This window comes from Chelmon rostratus, chromosome 15 (assembly GCF_017976325.1).
Source record: "Chelmon rostratus isolate fCheRos1 chromosome 15, fCheRos1.pri, whole genome shotgun sequence".
In the NCBI taxonomy this organism is placed as follows: Eukaryota; Metazoa; Chordata; class Actinopteri; order Chaetodontiformes; family Chaetodontidae; genus Chelmon; species Chelmon rostratus.
This window is the reverse complement of record NC_055672.1, coordinates 3,168,924-3,191,661: the sequence shown is the minus strand read 5'-3', so window position 1 is coordinate 3,191,661 and position 22,738 is coordinate 3,168,924. Positions and strand designations below refer to the sequence as shown.

Here is a 22,738-nt window from a genome sequence, read left to right as displayed (position 1 = left end):
TATCATTGTTACTGATGTATTAATATGTGGGCAGTACTTTAATGTTGTCATCCGTCATGATGGAGCTTATTTAACTTCATATACTTCTGGTACTTTAATCTGTAACAATGGCGCACATCTTATAAACGTGTCATGTTTTGTATGTAAATCGTAGTATGAAAAGTAACTAGTAACTAAAGCTATTAAAAGCAGAGGCAATACTCAAAGTACAGTACAAATAACTTATAGATGACTGCAACGTGTGAACATTTTCATGATCAAATAAAATATTGTTGACATTGTATCAGTTTATTTGTTAGTTTATCAAACAGACACAATGCAGATAAACGTCCAGCTGGAGTTTATTCCCTGGTTAAAAGTAAACAAACAACTGGATTTGACACATTTTCAGGATAAAAACATCAGAAAAGATAAATCAGACTTTGTGCAGGAGTCTATGTGTCCATCTGTCGAGTGACTGTGTGCACAATGACATTCATTACGAGGGTTTATGTGCAAGTACACGTACAGTTTGTACAGAGGTCTGCAGTACGTGTGTGATCCATTGTTGTTTAAGCCATTGTCAGCATAATGACAGATGTGACTTACATGATTAATTCATTATGAGAATTGTCACAGACTGTAAGTAATTATTTATTTATTATACAAGGTTTTTAAAGGTTGTGTGTCACCCCAAGATTTTCAGTGGCACCCCAATAAGAAATTACCGGGGACGCTGCTGGTTTGTAGGTGCATCAGTTATGATCAGCTTTGTATTAATCTATCAAATGTATAATCTCTGATAGACGTATAAATAAATACAACTGCAAGAAAATGCATAAACGCTGGTGATTTTATTTCAAGACATAGTTCAGAAAAGCCACTGCAGGATTTTAGGAGATGCACGTCACAATATGTAGTAAAGACACATTTCCAGTTACAGCATCAGTCAATGCCAAACTTTGTTGCAATGGTCAATTATGTGTGATTAATGAGCAAAGTTAGCAGGAATAAAGCTAGACAGTTCATTTCACTGAGCGATCAACAGCTACATTTCCGAGTTTATCCAAGTCAGACCATCTGCAAATCAAATGAGAGAATATTAAAATCACAAGTTTATCACAGCAAAGTTATCTCCGGTTCAAGGTTTTCAAGACATAACTAACGGAACAAACTGTTCGCAAGCTGCAGGTTATTCTGAAGACACACAAAGCAACAAGCTATAATCCCAGTTCAGTGCCAGTTAACTCCTTGGTTGACATGTTTAGCTCAGTGTTGAGTCATGAGTTGAGAGATTTTTACTTTATTTATTTCAGAGCAAATGTCAGAAACATTTTAAATATATCTAATCAGAGCAGAAGAGGCATCATTAATATACACAACACAATAAATATAAATAAATTAATTTCTTCAGTAATTGAAGATGTGATCTGGAGCCAGAGAGGTTTAAATAACAGACTGTTATCACATCACGAACTGATCAATCGATCTGCATACAGTGGAAGTTTAGGTTTGGTGGCTCCGGAGGGAACCAGACCCTCAGTCTGGACAGTGTCGGTGCTTTAGTGCCCGTTGGGCTACAGATAATTAAACACAGAAAGCAGAGAAATCAGCATCACCGTGTTCACGGAGGCACGTTTCAGCACCGCTGCAGACGACCGCGGTCTGGTGTAGATGTAAGGATGCTCCTGGAGAAAGGCAAGGAAACGTGGTTAAAGGGATTTTATATTTACACACACTCGAACATGAAAATCTGTCAGCCATGTTTTACCTTTGATGGGCAGATCAGCTTTATTGGATCTGAAATTTTCATTATCATCTCTTTCTTTCCCTCAGGCTGGAACTGAGGAAACATTTGAAGGTCAGTATCAAAGAGACTTGATGTTTGTGGCCACGTCATCAGTAAGATGATTTCAGTTATGGCATAGTCTTATATGCTCCTAAATGCATGCAATTAAACTCAGGTAAGTCGCTTTTTGCAAAAACTATTGACACAAATATCATTATATTAGTCTAGCAACCTGCTATGATGAGATGCTAATCTTATCTAAAGCATTAAAAACAGGAGAGGTCACCATGTTGTTCCACAGCCCCTTCGCCAGCTCCTCGTGTCCTTTCAGAGTGAAGTGGAAACAATCTGCCGTGAAGAAGCTCAAATCGATCTTCCCGTCCTGAGGGAGAAAACAGTAACAGCAGAAACAGTCACTACTGAATGACGATAACGCGAATGATGCGAGTGTCAGTGAGTGTGTGAGACCTACAGGAAGTCTGGGAGGTTCGGCCTTCTCTAAATAAGGCTGCAGAACAACGGCGAAATCCTTCTTGAAGAAACGGTCGCTGTGCAGGAGCTTCTCCAATCGTCTCTGTGAAGCGGCGAAGTTGACATCGACAGGTTGAACAGTGAAAAGTGAAAGACGTTTTGACGTGTCACAGCAGAAACCACAGGTGTAAATAGTAAAATGAGTGACGGCTGAATTCCAGTTAGCGGCGTTCACATCGTCATGTCTCACCGGGACACTTGTTGTTGGACAAAGTTAATGTTATTATTAACATGACAACTCAGACAGTCTATTTCTATGACATTACATTTTCTGCAGTGACCCTCATGTAAATACATTTTAACTACAAAAAACAGCATCAGCACGACTTATTTTTCAACATTTAGCCTGATGGGATATTTCCTCTTTATTAGCCTGTTGAGGTTAAATTAAAATGTAAAAGCAAATCCAGATGAAGGCTGGAAACATGCTCGTTTTCTGTCTGTTGTCGTTGTTTTTTCATATGAATCGTATTGAAAATCTCTGAAAATGGAGACTTCGTACTGAATGATGCTTCTCTGTCTGCGGCTGCTCATTTTAAATGTGACCGTAGCTCATTAAACGATACAGATGTTGTCATCTGGTTGTATTTTAGTGCTGCTTCATGATCAGTCGGTTGTCTGACAACAGGAACAGAAAAATAAAAAAATATGTTTACGAACCAAAACACGACAAAAAAATAAAGATTTGTCTGTTTTGTTGTTGTTCAGGCTTTTAAGTGTGGATGGAGATTTTTATTAAAGTGACCTTAAATCAGAGCGGACGCTCTAATTGTCTCGTTCAGTCGTCTTCGTTAAACACGCTCACCTGGAATTCAAAGTTAGCGTCAACCACCTCCGTCAGTTCGATGGAGTTTTCTTTCGGTCGAACGAGGCAGGAGCAGAAACTCCTGCGGGCAGATCATCAGATTATCACACTGTGGGATTATCAGGTTATCAAATGAACAGATTAAGAGATCAGATCAGATGTAAAGTGGATGAAACGTGAAACCCCTGTTTAGTCACTGCGCTGCATCATTTAGCACATCGCAGACTGCAGGACATCGTTAGGAACTACTGGTGACATGTGGGGGTTTCAGAACATGAGCAGATTATCTGACCTCTACCACTGTCTCATCAAAGAGCTGATTATTCAGTTAATTACGAACGTTAAGTAAAACAAGAGTTTGGTGTAAATCTGAACCTAATTTTCACATTTTATTGATGAAGTTTTGATCACCTCAGTCTGCAGCTGGATCTCTGTGATGCATGTATTGATAAAATGTCTCACTAAAAATCAGCTATCCATTGATCCCTGTTAATTTCACACTAGTGAAAATATGGTGTTTGCTAATTTATTTATTGTTTAAAAATCAGAGGAAGTTCAGAAAGCTGCTCTACATCTTTCAGTGCAGTTTGATTTGAGAGGTTTAGATCAACAGGTGAAAGAAGAAGAAAAAAAAACTCAGGTGACTTTTGAAGCTGACAGCCGAGAGTCGGCTTCTGAACTTCTCTGAGAGGCTCCATGGGAAGAATCTGCACCACGTTCACGATCGTCCTGGGGATCTGAAACCAGACGATAAGCATTCATCGTTCTTCTGCAGGCTGAACGGTGCAGCTTTAAGTGTCTCCAAACCCTCTCTCACACTTGGTAGTTTCAGACAAAGTGCTGAAGGAGAGAACAAACTGTTCCCAAGCGAGCGAAAGGGACGTGAAGCATGAAGAAACCTCCCGTCCGGCAGCAGCACAGATATAAATCCACACAAAGGATCAGTCAATAACAGGCTTCACAATACATTCACAGCTTAGGCAACTCCATGTGTTTTATCACTGAAACTGGCTGAATGAATAGCTTCTCAGTTGTGCAAGAAGCGTTAAACCTCCCAGGATTTCGCCCACTTTTAGCCACATTAGCAGCGGGTCTGTGGAGACGACTTTCAGTTCAACCAGTTCCCGAGCAAGAAAAACCTGGTTTTTAATGCCTTCATTAGATCACTGACAGCAGAGAGACGACAGGAAGCTGTGGCCTCTCAGCACCCCAACATGCAAGCATACCAACCGCTAACTGCTAAATGCTAATAAGCCTCTGATTGGCATATCTGCATTCCAACAGCAGCATTATGGTGGTGTTAGCATTGAGCTATGGCTAAGCTGAAGCTACAGGCTGACAGTGTGCAGGTAAAGGTGATAAAGAACAACGAGTCTGACAATAAAGAGCCTGGAAACAGAATAATTCACTCATTAATCCAATAACTGTGTTTCCTGGTGTGTGATGAGGATTTCTGGTGATATATAAAATCTTACCTCGTTCATCATCATGTCCAGAGCTTGTGTCATGTGGCGAATGAAGTTGTCGGGGGAGAACATCGTCTGTGGAGAGTTTGAGAGGATCAGACTTAAATTCTGACATCAGTTTCCCCTGTTTTTATCATTTTTGTACAGTTAATTCATTCATCTAATTGTTCAGTGTTGAAATATTTACTTTTTCCCATTTCTAGCACTAATCGTTCCCCCTATACTCCGTCCACTGCTACAGAGTAATGAGCAGAGAACAGTCTCCCATGATAATCATATCATTTTCTGACCTGGCAAGGATAAAAAAACACTAAATTTTATTTATATTAGCATGACATTTATCAGATTTAAAGGGTAACTCAATACCAAGCTAATCCCACAACCAGCAGCAACGACAGTGAGGTCATAACAAGATCAACTACTGTTAAGTTTCTCTTTCAAGATGTCGTCATAAAAAAATACCTGATGGCTTTAAAAACAAAACTTCTTGGATTGAAACAATTAAATCTGAACTGAATACAACAAATACTAGTGGTAGAAGAAGTATTCAGGTCCTTTACTTTGGTAAAAGTACTAATAAAAGGTTGTAAACTGCAGTAAAATGTCCCCTGCGAGTTTTCTGCTGTTACATCTGATCTCATTGGATTATTGTGCCTCATGCGTTCATATAAAAGCAGGATTTTACTGTTGGAGCTCAAGACTGCAGATAACGATTGCTTTCATTCTGGATTAATCTGCTGATTATTTTCTCCATTAACTGATTAACTGGGAAATGCCGTCACAGTTACTCAGAGCCCAAAGTGACTCCAACCAATACTACTAAATTCTATTGATTGAAACAATTAATTAATTAAGAAACTGGAGTGGAGATGCTTGTAGATGAAAAAATGCGCAATTATCAACAATTTTTTTCTGTTTAGGGAAGTAAAAAGTACAATATTTTCCTCTGAGATGTTGCATAATAAAAATATAAAGTACCATGGGAGGAAAATACTCAGGTACTTCAAACTTGTACTGTAAATGTACTTCAAACCCAGCAAACCCTTACTTTGTTTTTACAGTAATCGCAGATGTCGTTCATGCCGATCAGCATCGTCACCACCTTCCAGTCCTCCTGGAAGTTCAGACCCTGGAAAAGAAGCTTCGGCTCAGTTTGGTGGTGAACGTCACACGGAGACGAAAGTTAAGATTATTGATCATCTAATAAGCAGAATGATGAATGCAGAGACTCACCGGATAAGACTTGAACGTGTCTATCATGTGTCTGATCTGATCGGAGACGTTTCTGCAGAGGAACACAGTGTTATCTCACCGCTTACCATAAAACATTATCATCTGATTATTAAATCATTTGCAGCTGTAATTGTGTTGATCTTTGAACTGGAGGGAAACACTGAAGGCACTCGTCATGGTTGCATGATGAAGCTTTATTGTGCAGCTTCAAGCTACACTTTTTTTTATTTTATAGCACCCAAAAAACATTCCCCCAATTATCTAAAACTTATCTGAAACACAGCTAAATAAAGGTAGCGTAAAGTGCGATAGAACGCCGGCGCCACCACTCTTACAGCGTGTTGTGGCCGGTGACGGCGAAGTTGAAGCCGGTCTCCTCGATGGTTGCTGGCAGCCCGCTGAGGGTCATCTTGGGTGATGGACCCAGCAGTTTGGGATTGAAGAGTTTGAAAATATCTGGACAATGAGAGGATCAAACATTTTCTAATAAAGACCCCATAAAGGGAGGAAAGACGCTGTGATTGTGCAGCAGCTCCTCATTGGTTAGCTCAGGCTGGCTAAGCTAACCTGCTAACTCAGATAGCTTTTAGCTTTACAAACTGAAATTCTTTAAGCTACAGTCTGCTCATTGTAAACTCACTTACTTGCCAGCGTTATGACATTTTGATAAGTTCCGTATCCTCCGATGCTGCACACAGACGAAAGGAAAGAGACGCAGTTTAACAGGGGAGTCACAACAACTTTTGATTGGATGATGCTGCCAGGTGAGAGCTGGAGTTCTTGATTGGTTAAAAAAAACAAAATTAACTAGACCGCTTTACCTCCAAGACACCTGGCGGAACTCAAAAGGTATCGATACAAGCGTGGAGCCATTGGCGCCAATAGCCGTCTGCAAAGAAACACGTTTTAACACTACTAATAACAATAATGATGAAAATACATTGACTCTATTGAGTTTGCATTGATTTCCACTATAAGCTGTACTGGTTTGAATGGGACTAGATCTTTCTGTCCGCCACCACCTCACTCACAGTCAAAGAGTCTCCCAGTGCGGCGATGACTTTCACGTCTGCAGGTTTGACGAATTCAACTGGAACAGAAGCCGAAGGAGGAAACAGTCAGAATAAGTTCAAAGACGTGACACGGAGCTCAGAGCTGCGTTTCAGGCCTGATGACCTTTTTCACCCTGAATCTGCAAACAGCTGGACTAACATTCACATATTAAACTCTGGAGGATTAGAAAGGACAGGTTTAAAGCAAAGGGTCAGTGGGTTTAGCAGGGTTGTAGTAACTAATGCTGTCAAGGAGTAAAAAGTACAATATTTGCTCTGAAATGTAATCCTTAAGTAAAAGTATTACTACTGCCCTGCTCGCTGATCAGAGTCCTGCCCTTCACGGTGTCTATCAAGCCGTCATCACTCAGGTATTATCTCTACCACAACTACCTCAGAATTGTACTTAGGTAGCAGCAATACCACAGTATAAAAATACAAGTAAATGTCCTGCGTTCAAAATTTCCCTTAAGTAAAAGTAAAGCAGTTCTGTATCTGACTAAATGTACTTAAAGTATCAAATGTGAAAGTACTCAGAGTGGCTGCTGTCCGTGTTGTACTGTTATATAACTGGATCACTGTGTATTAATATGCAAGCAGTACTTTAATGCTGTCTTTGGTCACGGTGGAGTTAATTTTAACTACCTCATACTTTTGTGTAACAGTGGATCCAAACTGAAGAGATCCTAAATATATGAACAGCAGTAAATACTTGCCTCTGAAATTCAGTGGTATAAAAGTATAAAGTAGCGTAAAATGGAAATAGTACTCCCTCAAAGCCGTACTTACTTACAGTACTTGAGTGAATGTACTTAGTTACTTTCCACGGCTGCGTGCCGGTCAGGTGACACTCACCTGAGGTGGGGACGGTGGCAGACGGACTCATATCGGGGCAGCTGAACGGAGGATGCAGAGCTCGCTGGAGGAAATCTGCTCCCAGGACATCCTGCAGGAGAAGCACACAGTCCCAGAGTCAAAGCTCGGCTCAGGGTGTCCACGTTGCTTTGAGGTTGTGTTTAATGTCACCGGATCTGAGCGCGGCTGAAGTGACTGCTGGGTAAATCTTTACTCAGCGATGACAGAGTCTCAGGAGTGTTTAAATCTGACGGTTCTTACAGCAGCACCTCTGAACCCAGACTTCAGTTCCCCTCCCTCGTGGGACCCCAACAGTCCACAACAGTCCACAATGAGCCACTTTCTCTTCTGGCTGCTGATCTCTATGTTTATCATATTCATGTGTTATCAAGATTTTATTGTTTTGGATGAGTCTGTATTTTTGGTTTTAGGTTGTTTTAAGATAAAAATTTAAGCCGTTTTAGGATTAAATATTTCTTTGTGACAGTATTAGAAATGCTATCCATGATTTCATTATCACATTTCTGTGTAGTTCCAATTTTATGACTGAATTGGTCTTACCTGTGGTATGTGGTTTAACAAAAGATAAAGGTGAGTAAGATAAGATGAGATAAAGGTGAAATAAAGATACATTAAAAGTTGCAGGGGCTAATAAATCATAATACGTAATACCTGGCTCATGAGCCCGGCATCCAAACCTGCTCGGCCCTGCAGGAGTGCAAACCCAGCACACCTGGCTGCTGCACTCATGATGAATAATGCACCAAGATCCACATCCAGGTGCCGACACTCGTCAGAGTTCTGCAAACTGAACTCTAAGCCTTCAAAACGTTGCTAAATTTGGCCCTTTAGGCCCAGAACACAGCTCAAGTAGTCCTGGAGTAATACTTGAGTACACCTGAAGTGTAAATAGTGTATTTATTAAGTATATTTAAGTATATTTCCAACACATTGGTGATATAACACACTTGCACTGCAATTCTATTATATATTAATACACTTAAACACTTACACTTAAATATACTTCTAATTAAGCAAATTAAAGTACACTTTAATTAAACATGCTAATAGTATTTTACAAAGGCCTTGTAAATAAGTAGACTTTATTACTATCAGAAGTATTTGTAATTAAGTTAACTTTTAAAAAGTACACTTAAGTACAATTTATAATAGACAAAAAATACACTTTTTTACACGTAAGTACTTTGAAATACCACTTTAAATATTGCAGGTACCTGGGACTAAGTCACAGAGGAAGATTTCTTGAAATATTTACAAGTACAATAAATAAATGAAAGTCTTGGCTGAAAGTCAGGCTGATGCTTCCACTCATCATTAAAAGTTGCAGGATGATTTATGGATTGAGTGATAAAGCGCTTCACATGAACCTGTTTCAGGTAACAGCTACTAAAAGATGAGCTATTACACCTGCTCAGTGTTAATAATTAGAAGGTTTACTGCACTGTCAGCATTATATTATCTATATACAGCATACTACCTAAAGCAGCAGATATCCTGGATAAATCTGAACGAAACCTCTGCATAAGGCCTCAATGTACAGAATATGTACAAACATTTAAGTTAATAAATGCATGTAGTTTGAAAAGAAATCATCTAAAATGTATCTGCATTCTTTTCTGACTTGTTTTTTCTGTATCTGAGGTCGGTGAACACGTCTGAAATTTGATCAAATTTTTAAACTCTCAGACTAGTTTACAATTCAATCAATTTTGCATTAATTTTAAGAGAATTTACAACACACATCCAAAGCGACTTGTTAGAAAAGCTGAAGCCAGATATTCCTGTGATCCAGATGTGATAATATATACGACTGGTAGTAAGAGTTCAAATGCAGACCAGAGAGAAACAGCTGATTTTGATGTGTAATCTCATGCAGGTGTTGAATTTTTGAGAAGGAGGTGTGATGGAGAGAATACCTGGCTGAAATCTGCCTTTTCCCTTAATGTGTATCCTGCAAGAGAGAAGAAGAAGAGAAGAGTTAGACAGATTATACAGTTTGTTCCAGATACTGTGGAGAGACGAGTTCAGATCTGTCGACCCGCTGACGTGCTGCGAAGCAACAAATTAAAACAGTTGTTTGCAGAGAAGAAAACATCCCTCCAGGGTGATATATTTCATCACTTACCGTCCACATGACAGGAGGCAAATATACAGACGGCGAGCAGCACGCAGGGCAACATGTTGTCACTCCGAACGGGAAAACGATGAAATGACATAAAGAGCTGTGCTGGTTTCAGGCTTTATTAGTGGCACCTAACCTTCATAATGGACACTGATTAACCCTATCTCTGACCTTTGTAGTCGTTAATGCATCCGGAGCTTTCCATGCAGTAATATAGATTATCAATTGGTAATAACAAGCATGTAAAGTCCAAATTAAAATGTCCATGTAGTCTCGATTCCAAGGGAAGCAGATAAGCTTTGCTCAAGTCACTTTCAAGCCTAAATGGAGAAAAAGCATCTTATTTTGAAAGAGCATTGCTAAAAGCTAAACTTCCTTATTCATTTTATCCGTTTTTAAGGAGAAGTGACAGAAGATTTCACCTCCTCGCATCTCTCTCCATCTGCTGATAAAGACTGCTAACAAGGATCTTGAATTAAGACTTGTCAAATAAAGATTTCATTCTGTTCTTTTCCTGGAACCACAAAGAATCAGCTTTCCTATTTTACATCCTTTCATATGCCCTTTGCCATGTTTTATTCTTTTAATTCTTAACAGCAGACCCAGAGACTGCAGACATGCCACAGTGCTGTCACTGTGTGCTGCTATCTAACTATCTGTATTCCAGCGATAAAAGTTTTTCCTTGCTCTGCAGTTTAGCGCCATGACTAATATAAATGTTTTCATGCGGGAAAATAAATTACTTTATAGTATTTGTGTGAAAGAAAGATGAAATATTTGCCCAAAAGTGGGAGATACTCATCCTCAGATGACCCGAAAAAGCATATTTGATCTGTATCCACAAACTGAGCTCAGGTGATTGAGTTTATATTGTGGGAAAGTTTCCTATGAATTTATTTAATTTGTTGGGAAAACTAAATGTGTGAGGTGGAGGCCATTTGTCCATTTCCTCTCATTGCTATAAAACCTTCATCTTTTGGAGGAATTCACACATATTCTCACATATCATGTCCTGTGTTTCCACCGTTTGCAGCTTTCAGACCTCTAAATGACTAATACGTTAACTAATAAGTTAATCATTGAAAGTCTGCTGTTAAATTGATTAGATGATTATATTATGTGACAGACTTTGATTTTGAATATCATCTTTTAAAATGATTTATTAGGCTACTTTTTATTGGCTGCTTAGGAAAAAGCTAAACTGCGGCGTCATGACGTCACTGTGGGGGTCACGGGGGGCTGACCCCAGGTGTGTTTTTTTTTTTTTTTTTTCCAACTACAGTTTTATCTGATTTGTTCCCCCTGAAGGTAAACAAATGGACCAAGCGGCGGTTTGCGCTAAAAACATGAAAAATGTGATCGAAACGCGCGGATTAAAGCGAGTAAAATGCCCGGACAGAAGAGAAGATATAACGTACGGTTCCCTCCTGTGAGTATAAACTTTATTCTGCTGCGTTAAAGCTGTTAAAAGTGCCGATAAAACAAGCTAAGAGTTAGCTGCCGTCATGTAGCATGGAGTGCTGGTAGCACGCGCTGCTTTCACTGGCTGTCGGGAATCCTGGTTCTCGCCGTCCTGACAAAGTGGTAAAAACAATCCTTCTGGAGCGACATGCAGAGCTGGCTCCAGTCAGCACAATCAAGTTTGGTGTTTCTGTTGAACACAAGAAATCATCCTCATCATGTTGGTGTTACTGGGGAAGCTCTTCAACCATAAATGCACATATTTTAAGATAAACCTTGTTTGAACAACTGGAGGAATTAATTAAAAAGTCTTCAGTAAATCACTGAAACTTGTAAATGACAAAGTTATTTTCATGTGTAGATACGATGCTCTTTATTTTCTCATTATTTTTGTATTTTATTTATATTTCAGCTAATTACTCTTTGCCACTTGATATTATCATTGCTCAACCCTGAAGCATTTGTGATGAAATGTGACTTGTTCGTTTGCATTTGTTATATGCTCAATTAAAAAAAGTACAACTGCTCAATTAACTGTCAACTGTGAAAATCAGGATTTTCTTAGAAGCTGAATTAACAACTCATGCTAAATGCAAAGCTGACACACCAACATTGAAGCAGTGGTGTACGAGGAGCACCTGAATGCAGCAGCTAAACTTGCATGTCTTCTCTCAATGTGGGGAAATCTCTGTTGTTGTTTTTTTGCTCCCAGAGTCGCATTAAAAAGATCATGCAGAAGGACGCAGAGGTTGGCAGGATCGCGATGGCGGTGCCTGTGATCATCTGTATCCTTTCACACCTGCACATGTGCAGGATTAGCTGCATGTGTTTGTTGCAGCGCAGGTCTGAGCAGTTAAACACAGAGTTACTGCTCGCCTTTCATCCCTCTGTTCCTGCAGCAGTCCTCCTCCTGCTTTCCTGCAGCTTCTCCTTAAGGGCTCCTAAGCATGCTGGGAGTTTTGATCTGTCAGTAGGCACCCTCTTAACATGTGGCATGCAATACCTTTTGAATGTTATTTATAAACTGCATTTTTCCATATTTCTGAAGCAAAGTTTTTTATGAGGAGGTTTTATATTTAACATTTTAGAAATATATTTATTTAAGCCTAATTTTTTTTGGCAGTTTTTAGTGTTTTTTGTTACTGGAACTCAGATATCCAGTCCTACATTTAACCATTTCTATTCCCTCTAAGAAAAAAATCAAGGTATGCATCGTTTTTCCTCACAATTACTGTGAATGATTATCACGCTGGAAAAGCTGCTTTGAGACCATCATAGGACTCAAAACTCTCCTCTGAGACCCGAACTGATGGATTTCTTCTGCGCTTTGCGGCTCTCTGAGGCAATGAAAGCCACCACGTACTCCGTTTAATACACTGCTACTTTAAAATGAGGCATTAATTAAATAAAAAAAAAAGTGCTGCAACATTCAGCTCAACAAAATGCATCTGAAAATGTTCCTGCAGGAGATGCACTCTGTTTTCAGCTGTAATCCTGAGGAAGCTTTTAAATACAGACAGGTGGCCGTGGCTGTATTTCCAGTAAAGGCCAGTGTTGACAGATGTGTGAAGTGTGATGTTGTAAACCTGTAAAGTCCTGAACTGCAGCCGTCAGCTCGAGCGCTGGAAATGTTCCTGAAGTGTCTGCTGACCAAAACCTGTCTGATAACTCAGTCGAAGCTCAGCACCGTCGTATCCGTCGCTCATATGTAAGTACGCCTGCTGCTCCACCTTCACACCTTCCAGCTGCACTGAAAAGACGAGCGTTGTTTTATTCAGCTCAGGTGGCATTTTAGTTTCTACATTATAGACGTAAGCTGACTGACAGTCGCTGTATGTTACTGCTTACAATCCGTCATTACTCTTCTTTTGAGACAGAGTTTTTTGCATTAAATCTACAGCGAAGAAGAAATCCAGCTGTGATGCATTCACTGCCTGTATGCCAAATTAATACTACACCAATATGATAACTTTAATAATGTTTGTATGTTAAAAAATGTTTAAAAACATCCATATTCAATGAATTCATGATGTTATGTTGCTATGTAGGAAGCAGTGCATAGAGTCAGAGAAGCTCTTCGACTTCCTGAAAGACCTGGTGGAGCGAGCCACGTCTACGGCAGGCCAGAAGGACAACAGAGGCATGAGCATGTGGCCGTTATACAGGTGAGAGAGACTGAACGATTTCTCACCACGTGTCCTAACTTCGAACATCACGCACTGTTTAGGTGGTGAAAAGTGACTTTAAGAAGCAGTAAAGGATGGCGGGAAGTGAAGCGGAGGTTTCATTGCTGTGTGTTTAAACAATGTGCAGCTTGTTCTAAACTACACAAGTTCACTTAAATCAGCACTAAACAGGATGTTTGTGTTGGATGTACAGTATATATACATCAGAGCTGCAGTGTTCTATTAATTTACCCACCAAAAAAGATTCAATGAACTTGAGTTTGGCATTTGTTGCTTGAACAGTTACTGAAACAGTCATCAAACAGTTTTCGGTTAAGTGGCCAATAATTTCAGCCTGTATTCTACATGATCTTCTTTCTAGGACCAGACGGCACGACTTTTCTGTTAAAAAACCAGCTGAAGTGGTAGAAATGGCGCCACGATCGAGCCTCGACTCACTGGACAACGACTCCACCTCCAGCGTACGTATTCTACGAATGGAAACACTTGAACTCGTCGTAGTAAGACGTGCTTTTATCTTCTTACATGGATACAAGTACGCAGATTACGAGGATCACCTGACGCTTTGTGTTTAGTACATTCATTCGATCATACATAAAAAGGTGAGACGCTGTCGTGGCACTTTAACAGCAGAAGGTCCTGTTTGTGTTGGAGATGGAGCTCTCAGCTAACAAGAAGTTGCAATAGCGGCCCCACGAGGCTGTAATGTGCATTACACTACAGGAAACAAGCTGAGGGAGGAGGCAACTTCTCTATTTTTAGAGTCTGACCAGAAGTCCAGTAAGAAGTGCAGAGTTTGTCCTGTGGCACCGGAGGAGAGGCCACGATGTAAGATGAAAAAAAGGATTTATGACCTGTCTGAGCTGAGGAACGAGTAGACGACAAGCAGCCATTAGAAAAGCTGGAAAGAGGAACGTGGATCAGCTGTTGAGACTTCATTAACTGAGTCTCTCGCTGTGTTTCTTGCAGGAGTCGGAGCTCTTCATCTGCTTCTGACTGTGAATGTTCGACCGGAGGAAAGAAGTTACGGCTGCACGTCGTTTCGTCATTTCATTTTTGTTTAAAAGTTTGTTTTATTTAAACTTTGCTGGTCCGGGTCAACACTTCAGAGGGGATTTAAGATGGAAAGAAAGTTGCTTTGGGAAAGAACAAATATTTAAGTTATATGTTTTATACCTTTGCCGCCAATATACTTTTGGATTTCTGTTTTTTTCTTTGGAAAAAAGAAAAGGGCGTTTTGTGGTGAAGCCCTTTGCCTTTTTGTTTGTAACAGACGTGTTCAGATGACAAGAACTTGATTCTCTGTGTAAGTTCTAATGAACTTAAATGATCAAATATAAATTGCTTCAGACTTTTAAATTCTAAACATTTTTTGTTTGCTTTAATCTTTTGTTTTGTAATTGAATGAAAAATAAATGTTATGCTCTGGTTGAATTGTCACAGTGTAGATGGTAAGATTATACGTCTCTGTGGTTCAAATCCCAGTTTTTCAAACCATTTTAGACGGTGCACCGACCAGTAAGAGCAAAGTAAGTGTTTACTTTGCTGAATAGTGACGTTGGCGCTTACTGTTTTGAGCATTTAATTTTTTAAAGCACTTGTAAATCAGTGTTTTAAAGAGTTTCACCATTACATATGAAATGTGATCAAACTGTAAATAAATAAGTTCATTTCAACTTCTTAGCTTGACAAATTTAATACGAAGATGTTGAAAAATGTGCTCACATAAATAAAAACAAATGAAGAGCATACATGGATTGGTTTATTCCAACCAACTCATCTTTTTACATCGTGGAGGGATGAAATGATGAATAAATAGATGCTTTTTTTCTGAACTTTTTACTGGAAATTTACATTTCGAAGCCAAATATAGCAAAACATCTCTCTAAAGTTGCTACGCTAGCTACCTGCATAAGGGATTGAAACAGTTTTCACGTTCCAGCATTGATGAACGTTTGCGCCGACGTTCCCGTCGAGCGTCCGAGCCGATCGCCGCAGACGGACGCTGGACTCGTGATGTACATGAATCAGACCTGAACGAAACAACTGAAAGTACAATACTGCTTAGCTATAAGTGACAGACTTCATGAGTAAAGTTCAGATCCTCCTTCTGACCGTTTGAAATGAAACATGCATCTTGGCTGAAAGCATCTTCACTATAGTTACACTTGAAAAGAGTAAAAAAAAAAAAATTTCAAAGCAACATTTTTTTTTTTCAAATAAAGGAACCAACATTTATTTATTTGCAGTTAATTCTGTATTTATAGATGTGGAGGCCAATTTGCATTAGTGGTTCAATAGATTCTTAGCTTTAATCGATCCATTTCCAGTCCCAAAGGCACAGTCCATTTACGCTCCTTTGAATAACTGACCCAAATACTGATGGCGAGAACTCTAGATTTAAATATGTTCAAAAATTAAAACATTTACAAATACACACAGGTGACGGATCGGCCTTCAGCTAACTCGTCTCGTTCGTTAACTCGTGCTATGAGTTTACAGTGGACATCTTGTGGCAGACAGATCGAAGGACAGGTTTAAAAATCGAGAACGGAAATGAAAACAGTACTACAGTACGCCGTCTTCAGAAGAGCCGCGCTCCGTAGCCAAAAGTCTGTTTAATAGCCTCGAAGTAGTATCTCTTCCAGCCCTCTTTTGTCCGCTCCTCCTCGTTGTCCGGGACGCCTCGACACTCCACCTTCAGCTCCGTCTCGCTGCTCCGGTCCGAGAACGTCATGGCGATCGTCGCGTAATGCTCTGAGGAGCAGGAACAAGCACACGTTAGCATCAGAGGATGACGTTACTGTAATATAAACCGTCTCAGTAAAGAAGAAGGTGCAGCAAATGTAGAGTACACCTCAACATGTGACGCTGACGCAGAATTATCTCCACCTGAATAACTGACTACTGATTTATATGGGTCTGCAGTCAATGACATTTAGTTTCTTCATCATTTCTTTTCTAGTAATCTTAAAGGATAACTTTCGGTTTTTTTACAACCTGGACCTTATTTCTAGCATTAAATACGACCATTTACTCACCCAGACAACTTTGGTGGCATTTGGAGTCGTTTTGAAGAAATTAGCCCCAGAGGAGCGGCGCGTATATCCGTATAATGCGAGTACTCGGGGCATCCATGCGCAGCCTCTATATAACGCATAATCTGCAGAAACTCGTTCATATTCCAATATTTTGTTATGATATGCTGGTGCTATTCCCCTCTGAGCCGGCGGTCGGCTAGTTTAGCTGTAGTTTGGCACAGCTATGGTTCGTTTTTGCGTATTCGTAGCCGACCGCCGCAGAGTTAGCCGTGTTGTGGCTGGCTGCTCGCAGCGCGCGGCGTTCGGTAATGACATCATCCACGTCAGAGGTAGTTGTCTAGAGACGCCGGATGTTGATAACATGCCACCACGGGCTCAGAGGGGAATAGCACCAGCATATCATAACAAAATATTGGAATATGAACGAGTTTCTGCAGATTATGCGTTTATAGAGGCTGCGCATGGATGCCCCGAGTACTCGCATTATACGGATATACGCGCCGCTCCTCTGGGGCTAATTTCTTCAAAACGACTCCAAATGCCACCAAAGTTGTCTGGAGGAGTAAATGGTCGTATTTAATGCTACAAATAAGGTCCAGGTTGTAAAAAACAAAAGTTATCCTTTAAGTTTCACTCTTACTATTGTTCTTATAGTTTATATACTCATACATGAAATGCCAGCATCATGAAAGTGCCAGAACATTGAGATCTTTAAATTGTATTTCTCACAAAAATTTCATCAAAGATTGCCACAGATTTCGACTGTTTATTAAAAGAGTGATTGAGTTCAATGTGTTTGAACAGACTGAACTCACGATTTTAGTCCAAATGATGTTTCATGACACGCAGCCACAGGCATTTGTGTGAAAATGGCTTTTGATAGAAATATAAATATGAATCAACATACCAGAGGGCCAGTTGTTATACCTCCACTTCATAACTATTTTCTCATCAGGAACCTGTGGAGAGACGACTCATTGATAAGAGAATGTGCCCACTTCATGTGAAGCTAAACTCTATGGCATAATTCAGATTATTTTATGGTTTAACAGGCTGAAGGTCAGTCTTACCAGCTCTGTGAATTCACCAAAAACGTTTCCGTCCAGCAGTCGAAACTTTCCGCCTCTCTCCCCGTCCACTGTCGCCGGAGCATGTGTGAACGCCTGGACCATCTGCAGATGGATAAAAGACATTTTAATCAGAGGAAAAACTAATGAGAGTACAGGGAACATGTGCTCACAGAGCGGACCAACAGCTGAAGCTCACCTCCTGGTTGAGGAAGACCCTGTAGAGGTCACCTGGCGAGGTGAGGAATGTTTCTTTCAGGCTGAATTTACAGGTGGGGATCTTGACGCCGGTGTTGACTGGAGCAGCTGTGCTGCTTGAGGAGGAAATCTGTTCCACACAACAAGAACAAAAGTCTGGTGAGGGGAGATCTGCTGCACTGCCTCCAGGAAAACGCTGCTGGTGATCGCTGATGCTGCTGTTACAGTCAATAATTTAGAACAAGAGCTTTGTCTGAAAATGAAACAGCTCATCTTTTGAAGGAACTCAGCACCGACCTGAGTTTTGTCCAGCTTGGCTTTGGACTGTGATGTGGACTGAAGCTTGGCCACACCATTGGCTGTAGGCAGGATCATTCCCTGTGTGAACTCTGCAATTAAACAAAAAAAAGTATCTTAAAACCAATTGTTTCTTCATTATCACCAAAATAAACATATTTTTTTAACAGCCAAATACAAATAACTAATTCTAACACCCCACACTGAATAACTGAATAGACGACACTGTTAGCAGAGGTCTACAGTTCCACATGTTTGACAGCGACGCGTTTTCTCGGTTTGTGTCGGTTTTTATCTGGTGGTGCTACATTTTCCAAACAGGCTTTTTTCATCCAGCAAAAACACTGAACGGGCTTTTTGTAAACCCTAAATCTTAAAAATGACTCATCACTATGATTTAAATGAGACTTTGTTAAAGGTCAAATCACTTTTTCTGACCACAAATACCAAAAGAGGTTTGACAATCAACCTGAGGCTGAGAAATGATCTTGTGATTTGAGTTTTGGAGGTGAACTGACCCATTTCATGTCAGTTTAGATCACTGATGGTTCCATAAAGAATGAGAACGGTCTCACTCACCTGTTTTTAAGAACCCCACATAGCTTCCCAGGGCTTCACGGATTTTCTCAGCTCCTTTTGTCCTCATCAGGCTGGTCAGCGGCGTTTCAGGTTCATCTTTATTCAACGATACAGAAATCTGGACATAGATCACAGGACGGGTGTCAGCTCACTGTTCGTACAGCAGTCAGTCAGTCAGATAGGATCACTACACACAAGTGCTTCAGTGAAACTTACATCGAGGTCCTCCATGTCGTTCTCATCAGACAGGTTTGGAACTTCGATTGTTCCTTTGTATTTCACTCCTGCTTTTGACTTTCCTGGTAAAATCAATAAAGTAAAAATGTGATCCATCCTTCATTGCATATATTTGGTATTTTTGCACTACTTCACTTATTGTTCAGTCTTTAGTTTTTTGTCCTTGCTCAGCTGCGTGTTTTCTGTTTCTATGTGAGTACATTAAGTGCAATGTTTAAACTAGAGTCAGATTCCTTGTATGTGCACACATACTTGGACAATAAAGCCAATTCTGATTCTGATTTGAATGTTAAAATGAGACAGCGGTCATGACATTTCAGGAAACAGACACAACAGCAGCCTCAGTCTCGTCCTTACCGGTCCAAGTAGCTTTCAGATTCCATTCATAAAAGAAAATAAGTTTCCCTTTGCGGTTGTTAATTGAGGCCTCTCCTTCCAGCTTACTGACTTCTGTCACCTCGCAGCTCCCCTCTTCGTTCTCCACGGTCATCCCGAGGATCAGGGATTTTAATTTGTCTGACGACCAGTTTGTTGCATCTCGTTCAGTCCTGAAAAGTCCAGCAGAGACCACAATGATGAGAGAGCACATCCAAACAGGAAAAGAACACAATTTTGCACATTTTTTTCTTGAATATCTACACAGTGTTCTGTGTTCTTCATTTCCATACTGTTTCATGTTTTGTATACTATGCGACAAACCTACTTTTCTGGATATGAATAGTCTCTAACACTTGGCTTTAGGAACAGCGGTGTCAAGTAGGGGTGGGCTGTAAACCGTTTTTTTCACCGTCACTGGTGTCAGTTTCTGCCACGATGTGGATTTTGCAGCACCAACATTACCGTGATACGTGTTTTAGCATATTAAAAATGTGCTCTACTGTGGTTGTGATATAATGTAGGTAGAAGGCAACTCACATAGTCATAGAACTGGAGTTACACCTTGTAACTACTATTTTCCTGACTTTAATCGACTCAATCTAAAAAATGCTTTCATCTACTCCCATCACCTGAGGAAGTGAAGAGCCAGAGGACTGGACGACTCTTCTGCTATACGCGAGTACTAATCATTTTACGTTGGATCGCTTTGTGGATCAGTACAAAGAGGGGGTTCACTTAAAACCTGAAGCTCAAGGATGGATGAATATATACTTTAAACTTAGAATCTGTACTTTTAACACTTTAATGTTGCAGTGTATTTAGCTGTTTATCCAATTTAATTTGCCATTAGCACATTCTGTGGCTGGCAGCATCTATTGTGAAACCACATGCTGGAGCAATGTTGGAGTATTTCATACTTATGGACAGCGAAGAGAAACTGTGTGAACATGACGCCTCATTTTGAAGCCAGTTAAATAACCGGAGTAGTAGCTTGGATGTGGAAACTGTTTCTTCACGTTGCTTATGAGTTTCAGGAGGCCCACGGGGGTCCACACGTATCTCCTTTGCATTCACTGCCAGCTAGCATTTGTGTTGTAGTTCACCAAAGCTGCATTTTAGGGCTTTGAAATCCCTTGATATAAAAACAAAAGAGGGACCACAGTATATAGTCATAGCAATTTAATCATAACACAGAATCCTCCCTTTTCATCTTAGAACAACTTCTGAACTGAATTATTTTACTATAGAGGTGAATACAGTTACCCTTAAAGTGGCATACAGTTAAGTATATGTATTCAATGTGTAGTGTAATGTAATGTAATGTGTTGCAATCCGTTACCTTTGGACGCTTTAATATTACTACTTAGCTCTCAGAGCAAGCTAGAAACAACAGGCACTAAATTCTGAATCCACTTGACACGTTTGTTTTAGCTTGTAGCTCCGAAGTGTAAGACAAGCTTTGAAGTCGTTGTGTAAGTGGGTTAACGTTACTTTCTAACGAAACGATCACACTTTAAAGGACGTTATTACACCGGAACACGTGTGTTGCAACAGACTGCGTTGTTAACAACTACCGACTGCTAACAACGTAAATGCCAGGATCTGAAGCTACGATAGCTAGCTACAGGCGAAGCTAACTGAAAAAAGCGATCATAAGGTTAGCTCGGTCCCTCGAATATGATCCTTTATTTTAATAATACTCTATATTTTTAACTCAGGGCTGTCTGTGAGCATAATCCTAACAATAACCGGCATACATAGGGGACAGAATCCAAAAAAGAACCGCTGTAGCTTGTCATCAGTACGAGCTGAGTGTGAGATGTTAGCATTAGCGAGATAACTAACGTTAGCAGTCAGTGTCCTTTCATTATATCTCACCAGTGCCAGTTGTTGACATTAGTCGCATCGGCTCTCTCCTCTACGATCCAGCGAGGGTCCCCTTCTCCCCACTTAGCCATTTATCCAGCTAAATGTTCTTGAAGTTATGTGTAGCGGTGTATGCAGAGCAGAGCAGGCTTGTTTGCCGGTGACTGTCCGATGCACGTTGTTTCTAGAAGCCTCTAGCTGCTGCTGGCTGTCGCGCGGTGCTCCTGCGTTTATCCGCCGTGCACAGAAATTGCTGGAAACTGAGCTCTGTGGAACCAGATAAAAATGTCCGCTCTACCGGAAGTTGTTTTTTGAAGACTAGTTCCGCGTCTGAAAGGAAGGCCTCTGGAAAAAAGGAAAACTTTTTCAACGGGACAGGAACATTGTTTCGTGACCTTTATCGGTAAAATATCCTACGTTGTTCTCTCATATACGCATTGAAGGACGGTGTGCATTTTTCATTGTAGCAACACTTTAACAAATAAAGCGCTTTATTCTATAATAAAATAGATTTATTGGGTGATCCAAAGGGCTGGTTTGTCAAAATGAACTGTAAAGGTGAAAGGATTAATCAATCAATCAATTAGCTGATTAACAGAAAGAAGAATCTTTATCTATTTTGATGATCATTTTAAAAAATTAACCAAATATTAGGTTCCAGTGTCAGGGATGTGAGGATTATATGTGTTTCTCTGTTTAATATAATATATAATTAGATACTGATCATTGAGTTTTGGACTACTGGACAAAAACGAGACATCTGAAGGCCTCACCTTGAGCCTACAATGAGCATTTTTCACAATTTTCTGACATTTCATAGAAAAAAATGATTGATTGATAATGAAAGTAACTGTTAGTTGCCCTAATGAATGAATGTCTAGAGCATTTCCATGGCTCACGGTAAACACATTCCAACAACAAGCAGAATTTTCATATTGGACAGAAAGCAAGAAAATGAAAGGACTGTTGTTTCATTCTCTCTGGTTTCAAACAGCTTGTTCCCTTTATACTGCGGTCTGTATCACTGCATAGTCCACTGCTGACACGGGGAGGAAACATTGTACTATCTTTATTTTATGGGAAGTGTTCACAGATGAGATGTCAGTCATGGATCATGTCCATGGTGCTGTGCGAGCGTCCTCAATATACAGTATCTTTTTTATGGCAGACAATTTGACATCATAGCAGGACAAACAAAAGATTAAACAAATTATGCTAACAATATCTCAATTCCATCAAGTGTCCCAGTAAGCCACGACAGCGAGTCAGCATGCACAATACCACGACCCCCAACCAGCTCCACAGTTTGTGCCCCAACCAGTGCCACAGTTTTTAATGATATCAGTTATACCTGTGCTTGTATTTTAATTAGTGAGCATTTCCGTGTGGTGGGGCCTTGGAGGATATGATTAACTCAGTCTGTATATGCTCCCCCCGCTCGCTCTGCTGCATTGGCAACATCCACTTCACGTTTGGTGTGAAGAATAATTACTGACCCTATGACATCCCAGATGAGTGAACAAATCTAACCAGCTAACCAGTTGGTCGAAGGCTCAAACCCAATCTTCCCAAAAC

General features: G+C 40.2%; 2 protein-coding genes across 2 annotated transcripts; one reads left to right on the top strand and one right to left on the bottom strand.

The window, feature by feature from the left end:
• The first annotated feature begins 11,154 nt into the window (after positions 1 to 11,154).
• On the top strand, positions 11,155 to 15,239 carry LOC121618341 (dr1-associated corepressor). The gene is made up of 6 exons (XM_041953791.1): positions 11,155 to 11,282; positions 12,027 to 12,099; positions 12,929 to 13,022; positions 13,363 to 13,479; positions 13,862 to 13,961; positions 14,470 to 15,239. Exons 1-6 carry the CDS (start codon positions 11,241 to 11,243, stop codon positions 14,494 to 14,496), a joined length of 453 nt encoding a protein of 150 aa, XP_041809725.1. The 5' UTR covers positions 11,155 to 11,240; the 3' UTR covers positions 14,497 to 15,239.
• On the bottom strand, positions 15,191 to 21,414 carry LOC121618340 (activator of 90 kDa heat shock protein ATPase homolog 1-like). Its single transcript, XM_041953790.1, has 9 exons — positions 21,176 to 21,414; positions 19,277 to 19,467; positions 18,899 to 18,981; positions 18,683 to 18,800; positions 18,104 to 18,195; positions 17,808 to 17,936; positions 17,612 to 17,713; positions 17,449 to 17,500; positions 15,191 to 16,257 (listed from the first exon to the last, which is right to left on the bottom strand). Exons 1-9 carry the CDS (start codon positions 21,253 to 21,255, stop codon positions 16,085 to 16,087), a joined length of 1,020 nt encoding a protein of 339 aa, XP_041809724.1. The 5' UTR covers positions 21,256 to 21,414; the 3' UTR covers positions 15,191 to 16,084.
• Between the last annotated feature and the right edge of the window lie 1,324 nt (positions 21,415 to 22,738).